This window comes from Meriones unguiculatus, chromosome 6 (genome assembly GCF_030254825.1).
Source record: "Meriones unguiculatus strain TT.TT164.6M chromosome 6, Bangor_MerUng_6.1, whole genome shotgun sequence".
In the NCBI taxonomy this organism is placed as follows: domain Eukaryota; kingdom Metazoa; phylum Chordata; class Mammalia; order Rodentia; family Muridae; genus Meriones; species Meriones unguiculatus.
In genome coordinates, this window is record NC_083354.1 from 44,254,228 (window position 1) to 44,269,954 (window position 15,727).

Consider the following 15,727-nt stretch of genomic DNA (forward strand, 5'->3'; position numbering starts at 1 on the left):
CCCCATACTTCAGCCTGATAAAAAGTTAGGCTTGACACACACACCCAAGCCCCAGTCCAATCAAGTAGGAGGAGCTGAAGCTAGGCCTGTTCCTGGGCTTAGGTTAAGTCTAAAGCACATTTCCATTTTGGCTCAGTATATACAGAACAGTTTTCTGTGCTGAGTGCAAGTGGTCAGAATTGGCACTTGCTCGTTCTAGTGAGTAAGTTCTAGTCTAGGTCTAGTCTCAGAACAAGGCCTCCCTGCTTTTTGCAAGTCTGGCAGGAATTCACACAGGAATCCGTTTGAGGGCTGGTAGCAGTAGAGCACCTGAGAGCTATATGCAATGTGGTTTTCAGCTCTTCCCTTGCACTTTGAACTGTGCCTCAGTGGGGATATTGAGGTCCAGCTGCCTCCAAAGATAGGTGAAAGGAATGACTGCTAAGAAGTTGTTTTCCAAAGCGCTGGTCTTAGCTCACTTCTTGTGTGGCCTCTTAAGTTTACTTTGCATCCACGGGGTCTGCCTTCCACCCTGCACTGGAGACCACTGCTTTTTCCTCCAAGTTCCTCTTACATTTGTCTCCTGCCAATTGCTTTCTGCTTATGGGAGGAGGGAAGAGCTGGGTGCATTCTTCGTCGTCCTACAGTGGATCCATCAACTGTCTGTGGAGAACATAAACCCTGGTGGCCTTTGGGGACCCTTGCCCATTCTTCACCTCACCTCCTGGATGTCGCCTGAACACTAGCCAGCAAGATGTCGGCATGGCAAGAAGTGACTATCATGGCATCACCTGCTCTTTAATCTTGGCTCCGCAGCCCTACCTTTCTAAGCCTCCTGTCCGCCCAGACACCTACAACAGAGTTGGACCCAGTGGCACCAAGATGCCTGTCTGTAGTTGCAAATGCATTCTACTTTCTGTACCTGGGCCTGCAGCTATAGTCTTTGTTTTCAGAGTCTTGCCAGGTCGGTGCCTTGAAGAATCTGAACGCAAAGATGCCTGTGATGCGGGTCGTGGACAGGGTCTAGGGATCCTTGTGTGTCCACCTTCACGGATGTCACCCCTGGTCCCAGTCAGAAAACGCCACTGAGGGGAACAGGATGTCTTCAACCTAGTTGGAAGGTTTGAGTGGGCTACAGTAACAGTTAAAGACCGGCGGCCATTCCTGGTCCAGTGGACCCAACCCCGAGTTCGCAAAAGGTACACGGATCCGGCGTAGCCGGCCCGGGAGCACAAAGCCTAAATCCAGCCGGGCCCGCCTAGCTCCGGAGCGAATCCGCGCCCAACACGGTAGCCGGGCACCTCGCCCCGCCAGCCACGCGGCGGCGCCAGAGCTCGCTGTCAGGCCGGCTCCTCCGGCTGCCGGGCTGTCACGTGACGCAGGACCGCGGTGCCCAATGAGCGGCGCCGGGCGAAAGTCTCGCCCCGCCCACCTCGGTCACGTGGTGCGTCCGGCGCAGCTTGATAACGCAGCTCCCGGCCCCTCGGCGCAGCTCCCGCCCCGCCCCGCCGCCGCCGCCGCGCCGAGTCCTTTTGTCCAAGATGGCGGCGCCGGGGGCGCTGCCTCCTGGGCCGCCGCCGCCGCCGCTGTGAGGAGCCTGCGGGCCGCCCGCCCGCCGCGCCGGCGCCATGAAGCGGCAGAACGAGCGAGACTCCAGCCCGAGCGGGCGTGGCTCGTCGTCGTCCGCCAAGCGGCCGCGGGAGCGCGAACGGGAGGCAGAGGCGGGCGGGCGGCGAGCAGCGCACAAGGCCTCCGGCGGCACCAAGCACCCGGTGCCAGCGCGGGCTCGTGACAAGCCCCGCGGCAGCAGCAGCGGCGGCGGCGGCGGCGGCGGGCATCGCGACGGTCGCGCTGCCGGCGATGCGAACCACCGAGCGGGCAGCGGGCGCTCCTCGGGCGCGCCCGGAGGCGGAGGACGGACCGGCAAGGCCTCGGGGGACCCGGGCGCCGGCGGCGCGTCGCCCCGCGCCTCTCCGCTCCCGCCGCCCCCGCCGCCCCCCGGCGCGGAACCTGCGGGTCCCGGCTCCACGGCTGCTCCGGAGTACAAGACGCTCCTCATCAGCAGCCTGAGCCCCGCGCTGCCGGCCGAGCACCTGGAGGACCGGCTCTTCCACCAGTTCAAGCGTTTCGGTGAGATCAGCCTGCGCCTGTCGCACACCCCGGAGCTGGGCCGCGTGGCCTACGTGAACTTCCGGCACCCGCAGGACGCGCGCGAGGCCCGCCAGCACGCCCTGGCGCGGCAGCTGCTGCTCTACGACCGGCCGCTCAAGGTGGAGCCGGTGTACCTGCGCGGCGGCGGGAGCAGCCGGCGCAGCAGCAGCAGCAGCGCCGCCGCCTCCACGCCGCCCCCGGGGCCCCCCGCGCCCGCCGACCCCCTGGGCTACCTGCCGCTGCACGGCGGCTACCAGTACAAGCAGCGCTCGCTGTCCCCGGTAGCCGCCCCGCCCCTGCGGGAGCCCCGCGCGCGCCACGCCGCCGCCGCCTTCGCCCTGGACGCCGCCGCCGCCGCCGTGGGGCTGTCTCGGGAGCGGGCCCTGGACTACTACGGGCTGTACGACGACCGCGGGCGCCCCTACGGCTACCCGGCCGTGTGCGAGGAGGACCTGATGCCGGAGGATGACCAGAGGGCCACCCGGAACCTCTTCATCGGGAACCTGGACCACAGCGTGTCCGAGGTGGAGCTGCGAAGGGCCTTCGAGAAGTACGGCATCATCGAGGAGGTGGTCATCAAGAGGCCCGCCCGCGGCCAGGGGGGTGCCTATGCCTTCCTCAAGTTTCAGAACCTGGACATGGCACACAGGGCAAAGGTGGCAATGTCCGGCCGGGTGATCGGCAGAAACCCCATAAAGATAGGCTACGGCAAAGCCAATCCCACCACCCGCCTCTGGGTGGGTGGTCTTGGACCCAACACCTCGCTGGCAGCCCTGGCCAGAGAATTTGATCGCTTCGGGAGCATTCGGACCATCGATCACGTCAAAGGAGACAGCTTTGCCTACATCCAGTACGAGAGCCTGGACGCCGCCCAAGCTGCCTGTGCTAAAATGAGGGGCTTTCCCCTGGGCGGCCCCGACCGCCGGCTCCGGGTGGATTTTGCCAAGGCAGAGGAGACCCGATACCCCCAGCAGTACCAGCCCTCCCCTCTCCCTGTGCACTACGAGCTGCTCACTGACGGATACACCCGGCATCGGAACCTGGATGCCGACCTGAGGGTGCGGGATAGGACCCCTCCACACCTTCTGTATTCAGACCGAGACCGGACCTTTTTGGAAGGGGACTGGACCAGCCTCAGTAAAAGTTCGGACCGCAGAAACAGCCTGGAGGGCTATACCCGCTCAGTGCGCAGCCGGAGTGGTGAGCGCTGGGGCGGGGATGGGGACCGGAGCATAGCCAAGCCCTGGGAAGAGAGACGCAAGCGGAGGAGCCTTTCCAGTGACCGCGGGAGGACAACTCATTCCCCTTATGAGGAACGGAGCAGGACCAAGGGTGGGGGACAGCAGCCGGAGCGAGTGTCAGACCGCACCCCTGAGCGTAGCCGAAAGGAGAACCACTCCAGTGAAGGGACCAAGGAGTCAGGCAGCAACTCCCTCAGCAACAGCAGACATGGTGCGGAGGAGAGGAGCCACCATCACCACCACCATGAGGCTCCAGACTCTTCGCATGGGAAAAAGACTAGGGAGAGTGAACGCAATCATCGGACCACGGAGGCAGAGCCCAAGACTCTTGAAGAGCCAAAACACGAGACCAAAAAGCTAAAGACTCTTTCGGAGTATGCTCAGACACTGCAGCTTGGTTGGAATGGGCTTCTAGTGTTGAAAAACAGCTGCTTTCCAACATCTATGCACATCCTGGAGGGCGACCAGGGAGTTATCAGTGGTCTCCTCAAGGACCACATCTCTGGCAGCAAGCTGACCCAGCTGAAGATTGCCCAGCGCCTTCGACTGGACCAGCCCAAGCTGGATGAGGTTACCCGCCGCATCAAGCAGGGGAGCCCCAACGGCTATGCAGTGCTCCTAGCCATCCAGTCACCTCCCAGTGGGCCTGGCACTGAGGCGGTGCCCGCGGTGGAGCCAGGCCTACAGAGGCGGCTTCTCAGGAACCTGGTCTCCTACTTGAAACAGAAGCAGGCTGCAGGGGTGATCAGCCTGCCCGTGGGCGGGTCTAAGGGCAGGGACAGCACTGGCATGCTCTATGCCTTCCCACCCTGCGACTTCTCACAGCAGTACCTCCAGTCAGCACTGAGGACATTGGGCAAGCTAGAGGAAGAACACATGGTGATAGTGATAGTGAGGGACACTGCCTAGCCCAGTTTTCTCCAGCTGTGTGTGTCACAAAAACGGTTATTTTAAAACCTCCCTTCTCCACCTACCTGACTCCCTTGGTTGGAATTCTCTGCTGGGTTGTTGTGGCTCATCTGGTGGCGCCCTGTCCACGGCAAAAACTAAGTTCTTAGATTGGGGGGATTGGGTTTTTTGTTTTTTGGGTTTTTTTATAAGAAATTCCTGTTACGTTTCCTGTGTATGAGATACTGTCTGCTGTATTCTGTATTTTTTTATATTTTATTTTATTTTTTGACTAACTGTATGGAAAATTGTCAGTAAAGCCTTTGTCAGAGGATGAATTTTTAATTCCACCAGAGTCCTGGTTTAATCAGGTTTTTTTCTTAAAGAATGGAAGGCTTCCCTGAGCGCATGCCCTGCGTTATGTTTTTGGCACCACTGCTTCTAAAAGTCGTGCTGAGTTGGTATTGCTCAACTCTTCATGCTGTCAGGACTCTGCTCACACCTGTCGATCGTAGTTGATGGCCAGCAGGTTTATGTTCTAGGGGCCTTTTCCAGCACCCTGACCTGAGCCCACTTAGCGGAAAGGCCTAAGATCTGTGCTAACAGCTGCAGGTAGTTGTGTTTTTCCCTGCCCTGGTTGTGTGCTTTAGTTTGAGCTGTGGCTGTTTTAAGACCTGTTTGACAGAGGGTAGTTTTTAACTGTGTGGTCTTGCATTTGGGGGGAGGAACAGTGCAATATTGATGCCGAGGGACCTTGTGCATGACCTGTCCGCACAAGGTTCAGTCTTTTTGTCTTACCATAGTTCAGGCAATCAGCTGCCTGATTGCCAGGGATCCTTGGAGGCAAAACATTGGCATGAAGGGTGAGAGCCAGCCTGACTTGTTAACTCTTCAATGTGCTTCCTTTGGTCTCTCAGGGCTGTGTCAGAGCGGCCTGTGCCACAGTCACACCTCAAGCTTTGTGACTGACAGACCCCAACTACAGTGCTCAGCGCTGCAAGGGAGTCAGTGCCAGGAAGATGTCCTTGATGAGTGACATAGTGTTCCGTGCTCTGACACAAATATGAGGTAAGGAAATAGATACTCCTTTGTGAGAAAGAACTCGGAGTTGCGAAGTGGTGTGCTAGAGCCCAAATCCACATCAGCTGTGGAAAGGAGGAAACCTGTGACCGGGAGGGCAAAGTGGCCTGAGGAATTTTAGGCTCTTGCCTTTGCTGTCTTAAGTAGGAAGCCAGAGCAGGCAACAGTTGTGACGACAGAACACAGCCAGGCTCAGAATGTGGCAGTTCGGTGGTCCAAGCCAATCAGGCTGAGGAGACTTTCTGGTCAGAGGTTCTGGCCAGGTTTAGGATCTGGCTTACTTACTCCCTGAGGCAGCCCCCGTGATCGCTGGGCTCTGAGACAGACTGTGGAGGTTTCATGGAGTTCATGGCTGTCTACAAGGACAGAGACATAGAGATTGGGAAGAACAGGGAATGTTCCACTCACAAGGCCTTGGCCAGTATTCAGCCAAGCATGGCTCTAAAGGAGAGGTTCTCAACCTGTGGGTTTCAACTCCTGGCAACCCTCTACTCCCAAATATTTACATTATGATTCATAATAGTAGCAAAATTAGTTATGAAGTAGCAATGAAATAATGTTATGGTTGGGGTCACAACGTGAGGAAGTGTATTAAAGGGCTGCAGCATTAGGAAAGTGGACAACCACTTCTCTAAAGCAGTGAGAATGTTAATATATCTGCCTATGTTTACTTGAGCTATGGCCACTGCCTCCAGGGACTCAAGTCAGTTGGCCTGGTATCCCAAACTATTTCAGGGTTCTTTCTAGTACCAGCAGAAACCAGGGTAGGCCTCACCTTGAAAGCCTGTTGCAGTTTTTAGATCTTAATGTCACAGAGTAGTTGTGGCACATCTGGGTCCCCATAACAAAGCAGGTTTCGTCACCCAAATATACCTTTCCTAGGCAGAACCAAGTCCCCTCAGCCCCAGCTTCATTAACCCTCTTTGGAAAGGGACAGCCTTTTGGCTCTAGTGGTAACCTTTTTCTTGGTGAAGAACCACACCCCTCTGTAACCTTCTACCTTCCTCCTTGGACCACCTTAGCGACTTCCTTTTAGTCCTTCAGACAGACACAACAGGTTCTGTGGCCTCTCATCCAGCCCTGCCAGCAAGAGAAGAAGATGGGTCAATTGGCCAACGCCTTGTTTGATCATGACATTGTCTCCAATGAGAAAGCTAACAGCAGGTACCCGGTGCCTGGGATGTTGCATGACGGCAAAAAAAATGAGCAAACAAAAACCGTAATTGGTAGTTTTCATATCCTGAGTCTTCCTAAGTGACTCAGGTTTTGAACTCTAGTAGAACGAGGACGACAGATGTTTTCTTTTAGTCTCATGAGGCACATTCCTAAGAGAGTGTTGTCAAGTCAACCAGAATTGTGCTTTCCTATTAAATGTGCCATCTCCACCTTGGAGGCCTGTGGGTACTCCCAAGAGTTCCTGGCAGATGAGATGCACTAGTGAAAAGGCAGAGTTTTTACTGTTTTCTCTTAAGCTGCGTTCAGGACCAGCATCAGACTTCCACTGGATGGTGTCAGCTAACCGAAATGCCATGGTATGAAGCAGATGCTGACCTAAATAAATGGACCTAAAACAGAAAGCCAGGGCTTGCTTAAAGGACCAGGCTGTACCTCTGGTACAGGCCACCACCTGAGTGTGACAGGCTGTGTTCCTGGCGGAGCGGGCACTCCCTATCCCTGGAGAGTTTTCACCTGTGTTGTTTACAATCAGCACGCCCTTCTCAGCAAAGGGACAGAGGTGTGTCTGAGGCTGTGCGATGCCTGTGTAACAGAAACAGAAGCTACAATTTGGTCAAAATCAGAGAAATTAACCTTTTATATTTATCGTAGGAAGTGGTGGGACGAGCAAAACGTGAGCCCCTGATACCTTGTCAGTTTTAGACCTCTGAAGTTTTTCTCCAAATCCAGCCTAACCAAGCCTCAAGTACCTCTCAACTCTTAGGAAGGAAAACCTGTTCAAGTCCCCCTAATCCCAGGTAAGGGGTGGCCAGAATATTCCTCAAAGGTTCACACGTGAGGACAGAGATGCAGCCCCCTGAGCCCACCCCACCCCACCTCTTCTACCACCTGCTCTCCTCACAAGGCCTCCAGCAACTTCAGGCCAGGCTCAAGGACAGAACCACTGTCCGCCCTAGGGATTTGCTGTGGGAAGGCTGTGTTCTCTCAATGTAGAGGGCTCTGAGGCCTTCTTTACCAGTCCTGTGGGCTCTTACCAGAACTGTAAGGAGACTCAGAGGGAAACCCCACTTTGGTAACAAAGAAAACAAGGAAAGGCCATAAACAAAGACAGACTTGTAGTTTATTTTGTATTTTTTTTAAATAAATACACTTTACATTAAAGAAAAAGACCTTTGATTTGTAATTTCCACATTGGGGAGAAAGGGAAGGAAAAAAAAAAAGACTTTTTGAAAAACTGAATCACAAAGAGAAAGAGAGGGAGTGAATTTATACCCCTAAAGTTCTCTCAACTCCACAAAACAAGGGTCCACACGACTGACTGCGCCTGGCCACTAAGGTTGGGAGTTAGGCATTTTCCCCAGTAAGCAGGCTGTGCCTTCTATTCCCGCTCTGGCACAAAGGAAAACAAATTAACTTGACAGCATATGAGGCAACAAAACAGGTTAAAAAAATCATATATTATATTTATAATAAAATATTCTTAATCCTTATCAATTTAAGAAACCACGATTTTCCTCTTCATTTAAATACGTATGTAAAAATGCCTCTATATTGTTCTTTAGACATCATTTTCTTCCAAAGAAAATGAAGTGCAGGGATAGGAGACTGGTGGATATAAGTTCAGACCCTCAGTTATAAATGCCTGTTGCTTTTTTTTTTCTTTTTACAGTTTTATAAAAAACTATTTCTTGTTCTTTAAGTAAAGAACATTATACAAAGAAAATATATTGTGAAATACCCAGAGACATGTTTGTTTTTTCCCTTGAGGAAAGCTATGTCCGTCCTAAGAGGAAGGGACGCAAACTAGGGCCTAGTCCCTGTAGGCGTGTGTGTATGTGTGTGTGTATGTGTATGTGTGGTTATTGTTTTTAGAAGGGCCCTCAGATTCCAGGGAGACTCTAAATCATAGTCCTCTGAATGCAGGGCACACAGCTCCTTAACGGACAGCCCTGGGAGGCAGCAAAAGGCAGGTGTTCTGAATTCATTCACTCAGTTTCTCTCGCCTGCCAAGATTCTCTTCCAAGTGGGGATGGCACATCACTCATTCAGAGATAAGATGATGTCATCTTCCAAATCAGAGTTGTCCGAGCTGTCTGCTGAAAGGTAAGAGAAGGGAGAGACGATTATGTGCTAGGATTGTAGGAAACCCCTGCATTCAACACATTTACGCCTGAGCAGGGTTAATTACCACTTTCCAGAAAGTAGAAAACACATCAATTACCTCCTTGGAGCTTAGCTCCAGAGACTCTGCCTGTTGCTGGCAACAATGGCCACCCCTGGGATCTCTGGCTCTCTTCCTTTCAATAGACCTGAACTTGGAGGCCCTGCTTCCTGCCTGGGATGCCCCAGAGAGATTAAGCAAGTGTCCTCAAGCCTCCACCTGAGGCACTGGGCTGAGAGGAGCACTGAGGTTCCAGCCCCAGGCCTATTGTGTCCTTATGGCAGGATCAGAAGCCTGACCCCAGGAAGCACCGAGTTCCAGGCCAGCTTTCAGAGTAAAGCCAGAGGAGTAGGAGAGAGGAATAGGAGGATAGAAATCAAAGTAGCAGGTATGATGGATAAATAAGTCTAGAGTGCTAACAACATGACAGTACAAATAAAAGCATATTCTGGATCAGACCAAATGAGATTTCTTAGCTGTTCTTATCAAAGAAAGTGGGTGATGGTTAGTCAGCATATTCGTCTTTTCACTATAATAGCCTTTATACATGAACCCCATACTTTCATGACAGATACCTTATTATGGACGCACTAAAATTTATTTTTAAAAGTGAGAAGCAGGCTGAATCCCTTCCTCCGGCCTCAGAAGTCTACAAAGGCGCACCATCCCAGGGCTCAATCCTTGTCAAGCAGCTACAGAAAAAGAGCCATCTGTCACAAGTAGGAAGCCAGCAGGAGCACAGAGACCAAGCGCCCCTGACTCACTTTGCAGGCAAGGAATGAACTCATTAACACTTCTGGAAGGATCCACTGAGGACTGAAACTAAGTGGGAGCAAAAAAGCCTCTCAGACCCAGGTGTGAGGGACAAACCTCAACCCTAATTTGGAAGGAGTACCAGCGCAAGGCCAGCCTGGCCACAGTGAGACCCTGTCCTAACTCTTCCCTCCACCAAAGGACCTTCAAAACAAAGGAACACCATGCCTGTCTGATCAAAGTCAGAGAAAACTGGTAACACTTAAGGCCTAGTGTTTGTCAAGCTATGAAGAGGCCAATCAAACTGCCACCAAGCCTGCCAACCTGACTGCTACCCCGGGAGCCTCCATGGTAGAGAAAACCATGGGTGTTTTGCCCTGCATGTACATCTGTGCAACATGTGTGTCTGGTGCCCGAGTGAGTCAGAAGAAAGCATCAGATCACCTAGAACTGGAGCTACAGGTGGTTGAGAAGCATCATATAGGTGCTGGAAATCAAGCCCGGGTCCTGCAAGAGCAAGTGCTCTTAACCACTGAACCATCTATTCGACCCCTCTAAAAAATTTTAAAATAGTAACAAAGCCATGGAAATAATTTCATACGGCTCCAAGGAACATGGGCAATACAGCCCAAGGCCTGAAACACCTGGGCCCTGGCATGTCCACATGGAAAGGGGTGCCCACAGTATAACGCTTCACCAACCTCTCCAAGGTACCTGAAGATTCTAGGGCAAGCTGAGGAAGGAGAAAAAAACATGGCCAAACATGCCAAGGAGTAAGAAACACAATGGAGTGGTCACAGAACGAGAAGCTGACACCTGAATCTAGACCATGCCTCAGGAGCTTCTCTGAGACAAAAACTACAGGAGGAAGGCACTGTCCACGGCCCAGAGCCACCCAGCACCTGCCCCGCCAGATGCCTCTGCTGACCTCTAAGGATCCTCCAGTACTTGCATTAAAGGCAAGCCAACAATGCAGGCCCACCTGCCCAAGACCTCCAGGAAGCCAAGGGGTTCAACCCCATACCCCACAGCAAAAAGAGCCACAACTTAACTTTGTATCACATCTAAGGGCTGAATACTGGCTCAGTGACCATCACAGCAACCTTTCTCATATACAACAGCAGGGATCAGGTGAAAGGATTCTTTTTATTTACCTGCTCTAGGCTTTTCTCAGTCCCAAATGTTGCAGTGACTCAATCCCCAACCTCTGGTCAGGACCTCCCATTTGAAAGGTCTCTGCAGCACAGGCAGATGAACTAGAAATAATCCCTCAGTGTTCCGACCTATTGTTGCCTTACAACATCCAGGCCTAAGAGCAAGAAGTAGAATCACAAAGACCCTGAAGACAACATGCCTCTTTCAAGGTTTAGGGTTCTGGATATAGAGCTGTATCCCTGCAGGAAGGAGGGCCAGTGCAAAGTCAGACAGCAACCCACGGTGTGGCTTTCTATGGTTTCTATGGCTTTCATTCTACATTAAGATTCCATAAGCTCAGAAAAGTTGAGTTCCTTCAGAGAAGTAGAACAAGGCTTGTAATGACAATACTTGTAAATGAGGGTTTTAGCACAATCTGCTCTACTGAGAGCCTCGGGGATAGCAATATTCACACTAAGCAGGATATAAAACACAGGGAAGAGCAATAGCGGACAACCTACAGGTGTCACTTCTGTGTCTCCACCTCAGAGTCCAAGCAAAAATATCCACATATGTTGTCATATATTATACATCAATATTTACATCCAAGTTACAGTGACAATATTCTCATAACTAAAGTTTTCCAGATTACCTTTGCTTTGAGAGAAGGAATTTTCAGAATGACAAAAGGAAGGTGTAATGTTACCAAATACAAATTGAGAGGGTTTATATTCAAATTACCAATGGAAAACCAGAAGCTGGGCGTGGTGGCACATGCCTGTAATGCTAGCACTCAGAAGATAAAGACAGAGGACTGCAGAACTTGAGCCAACCTGGGCCAAACAGTAAATCATATTAGGTGACTAGGCAAACTCGGGATCTGAGGGGATGACCATGCTGCCCCATCTGATAAAGTAAATCCAAGTGTTGTTGGATGAACCAGTATCTATCATGGAAGTACAATAGCTGAGGTCAACATGCATTATCAGTGTGGTCACTGTTGCCCAGAATCCCCCCTTTCAGAGAAACACTTAAATGTCAACTGTTCTGACCAGAATAGGACCCAAAGTATAACTTAAAAAGGTGTGTTTCATAACCAAAATGTATCATCCCAATGCAGGCAAACTAGGATTATGCTACGTATCTGGAAAGCAAGTTGTCCCCAGCACTGGGGATGCGAACAGTTCTACTATCAAAGTAGCCAAGTCCAAGCCCTAGACAAAGTTGGGGCATGGGTCTGGCTCCTTGCTGTAAGTAACTCTTAAACCCATCTCATCACCACAGGGGCATCCCTGCTGCTCTGCCAAGACTCCTTCCATTTTTCTTTGCATTTAATGGGTACAGGCTTAGAAACATAACAGAATAAAAAGCCCAGATATCTTCGCTCCTCTGGTGATTAAATGCACATAGCACATCTATGTCTCATTTACTGTTGTAAAGCATGAGCAGAAGCTGGAAGTGTCATCTGGATTGTTGGGACACGGTCACTGGTAGCGGATCTCTGCTTTCACTCACTGCCCCCATCATGGATTAAGTACACAGCCCTGTGAATGAAGGCAGTTGTCAGGGTTAGAGTAGGGGGTAGGAAGGTTTCTCTATTTTATCTTTGATGGGGAAGCAGTTTTATTTTCATTGTCTAGGTTATATTCCCCCCTTTTATGGAGATCTCTGTACTGGTTAAAAGCAGGGATTCAATTCTTCAGAATTTGCAGTCTAGCCACTTCTCGTTATAAGTAGGCACATGGAGGAACAGGATTGACTGAACGAAAATGGAATACCCAATACTTGTATTGCAATCCTTGTTGGTAATACTGTAACTCTGTTGCTGAATCCCCTTCCTTCAAAAGTAGCTTTTGACTGTCTGTCCAGTTTATCTGAAAACTTCTTTAAATCTTGGATTTTGGTAACGTATTCTTTTATTTAAAAACAAAAAAACAGCAAATCAAGTAACACACATGGAGGTGGCACCAGCTCTCTGCTGTTGACTGGTCCCACTGTTACTAACAGTTGAAGGGAGGTATAATTTGTGTCTAATATCTCACTATTGGTATCTTGTTAAAAATGTCCCTGGGTCCTTACCTGGCTCTCAGGTCATGGCCGTGGGCTAAACCACAGAATCATCTCAACCTTTAAATAAGATATACAACAGATGGGTGGATATAGGCAACCCCACTCCTACCAAGAGCTTCAAGTACTGTGGGAGGTGATCAGCTGTCAGTCTCACTCTAGCAATATATAAGAGATATTTATCCCAGAGAAAATGAAAGAATTACTGTGCGCAGTACATGTAACAGGAGTATCTACATTAAAAACACACTGTCACCCACCTCTCTCTCCTCTACCAGGAAACAGGGTCATGAACAGAAGGCCCTCTGATGAAGGCCCTTGGAGTCTGCTTGGCCTAGGCCATCACAAAACAACTTTCTGTCATACTATAAATGAGTATATTCTTACTGCTCAGCACAGTAGCAACATGGCTACAGAGCAATTGGAAATGAGAAGCTAATTTTTAATTTAATTAAATGTGAACAGCGCTCTGTGATGAGTGGCTGTCATTATCACAGAGTATCTGCCATGCCTGTAGAATGCTGGGTATATTAGCTAAATGAGACAGCACTCCTCACTCAGGCAGGGTAGTAATATAAAGAACCAGGACCATAGCTAGCAGAAATCTGCCAAAAATGGCACTCTTGTGGCAATGCTGAGACGTGTAAGAGGGCGATGGTGGTGCCTGCCCAGTCTTAAAGCTGCTGGTTGGCTTATTCAAGATTCACTAGCAAAGGTAGGAATGGCCTCAGACATCCACCAGTAGGAAAGTAACAGCTGACACCAACACAAACTAGAGTTTGTTCTTTAGACTTTAGAACAAGAAGAAGGGTGGGAGGGCGGGAGAATGAACAAAACAGATGCATTTGTTCCTCAGCCTTAAGAAGGAACTGGCCAAAAGCAGCCAGCAAAGAAATCTCCCACAAAAGGCCCTTAATTTTTATACAACAGTCAAAGAAGCATATAGCAGTCTGTGAAGAGCTATTTCAGACTGACTCCGGTCTAACCCTCAGGTGATAGCTATGCTTCTGCCTTCCTAAGGCCAATCCTTTAAAGCAGGAATTCAAAAGCTGTAAGCTCACTACCTATTTTGAGAATAAGTTCTATTCAAACACAGCCATAACCTCAATATATGTATGGCCTGTGACTTCTTTCTCATTACTACGGCAGAACTGAGTGGCTGTGACAGAGACCACAAGACCTGGAAAACAAAATCATTGGCTTTGCCCTGAGAGAAAGACAGAAAAGTATACCAGCCTTTGCTTCAAAGTTAAGAGGTGGGAGCCAGTTGGCATGGTTACAAAGTATGACAGGAGAACATGGGTGCCTGATGCCACAGTGCTTTTCCTCAAGGGACCAGAATGATAAATCAGCAGAACCCAAGCACAGCTGTCTTCAAAATTGGGTTGGTACAAGAGGAAGAGACCTGGACCTGGATGCCAAGGCTCATCCCAAACTCTGCCCTATACTTACTGTCTCCCAAGATCAGTTCCACTTCCTCATCTGCATCAGAGTCTTCATCTTCCCCCTCCTCTCCCTCCTCTAGAAGGTTTGCTAACTCCTCATCAGAGGGAGAGAAGTCATTGTCTCCATCCTCTCCTGCGTTCTCATTGTTGTCATCTTCCTCCAGTTCTGCCTCCAGCAACTGGTCAGTGTCTAGTTCATCTAAATCATCAGTATCATCATCATCTTCATCATCATCCTCTTCCTCCTGTTCTTCCTCTTCCTGGTGAGAAAGCATAAAGTCCATTAGGACAAATACAAAGGCTGAACCAATATGGGCCATGTGGTGACTCCTATCCAAGGGGACAGAAGAATAAACTGTTTCTAGCACAGACCTACTTACTAGTGGTAATTGGGATGGGCATACATGTTCAAGACATTTGAAAACAACCTCAGCAAGGTTCACTGACCCTCCACAAGAGCATTCTAGTCATGCAGCCCTTATGCAAAGAAACAGAAAACCTGCCTCACAGATGTCTCAAGCCATAACCTTGAAAGACCAAAAGGACTCCTCTGCCTCTTGCATCAACCAAAGCAAGTGAACTGAGGTCAGACTCTGGAACAAAAGGTCTTGCCTTAAATCTAAAACTCCACATTCTGGCAAAACAAAGAAGGAGCACAGTTGCTGAGTGACAGCTCCTAAACCCCTCGGCTCCTAAACAACAGGCAGATCCCTACCAGAGCTGCTAATCACTCAATATAAACACTTCAACAAACCATGCACACAAGTCAGAGGAAACAGATACCTACCATTCCTGCTACACAATGATTATGGCTAGGTAGGTAGGAAGACAGACAGATGATAGAGATAGATAGATAGACAGACAGACAGGCAGGCAGGCACACAGATAGATGGATGATAAGAGTGCCAGAAAATTCATCCATTCTTCTATTCTACAATAAGTTACCAAAGGTATGGAACCTAATAAAAAAAACAGTGAAACATTTTCTTTAGGTACCCTGGATTCTAAACCTCCTGTCACTCAAAAAAAATAATCACTGTGTTGATGAGACCCTGTGTTCAAACCGCAGCACCACAATGAAGGGGGTGGAGAGGAACAGAGCTACAGCATAACCCAGACTTGTCAACAAGCACTGTGCGTCAAGGCCTCTGGTGTGTGATTGCGCTTCTCTGGTGTTAGCGCAGGTGGGCATGCATGTGCCGTGGGATACATGGAGATCAGGGGATAACCTCGGGTGCTGATCCTCATCTTCTACCTTGTTCAAGACAGGATCTCTTGTTCTTCCGCCACAGTATCTAGCCTAGTCTGAAAGTTTCTCCGGATTCTCCTGTTCTACTTCTCACATCACTATAGGAATTATGGGATATAGTTGCTTGCTGCTTCCCCCAGCTTTGTATGTGCTCTGGGGATTCAAGTTCAGGCACATGCTTGTTCAGGAAGCACTTTACTTACTTAGCCATCTCCTCAACCCATAGAGATATTTTGATAAGCTGTTTGATACAGTGATTTAGACTTTTAACAATTTATGGCTGCTACATGGAGAAAACTAATATTATCCAGTAATCCTAATGTATATAAGCATGTGACTTTACGTGTGTGAGAGTGAGAGAGAGAGAGAGAGAGAGAGAGAGAGAGAGAGAGACAGACAGACA

General features: G+C 49.9%; 2 protein-coding genes across 3 annotated transcripts in view; one reads left to right on the top strand and one right to left on the bottom strand.

Moving 5' to 3' along the window:
• The first annotated feature begins 31 nt into the window (after positions 1 to 31).
• Positions 32 to 4,609, top strand: Rbm15b (RNA binding motif protein 15B). Its single transcript, XM_060385345.1, has one exon. The coding sequence runs from the start codon at positions 1,608 to 1,610 to the stop codon at positions 4,278 to 4,280; it is 2,673 nt and encodes an 890-aa protein (XP_060241328.1). The 5' UTR covers positions 32 to 1,607; the 3' UTR covers positions 4,281 to 4,609.
• A 3,006-nt stretch (positions 4,610 to 7,615) lies between these two features.
• Dcaf1 (DDB1 and CUL4 associated factor 1) overlaps positions 7,616 to 15,727 on the bottom strand; it is a 56,718-nt gene continuing 48,606 nt past the window's right edge. Inside the window, exons 23-24 of one of the 2 annotated variants that reach the window (XM_021657035.2) lie at positions 14,083 to 14,335; positions 7,616 to 8,608 (exon numbers count right to left, since the gene is read on the bottom strand). In XM_021657035.2, coding sequence (XP_021512710.1) covers positions 8,553 to 8,608; positions 14,083 to 14,335 — 309 coding nt within the window. In that variant the 3' untranslated portion in view covers positions 7,616 to 8,552. Of the gene's footprint in view, positions 8,612 to 14,082; positions 14,336 to 15,727 lie in introns of both variants that reach the window. The other variant, XM_021657034.2, reaches the window with a different exon arrangement.

Coding starts and splice junctions, on each gene's coding strand:
- Rbm15b (XM_060385345.1), top strand. CDS start 1,608: ATGAAGCGGCAGAACGAGCGAGACTCCAGCCCGAGCGGGCGTGGCTCG.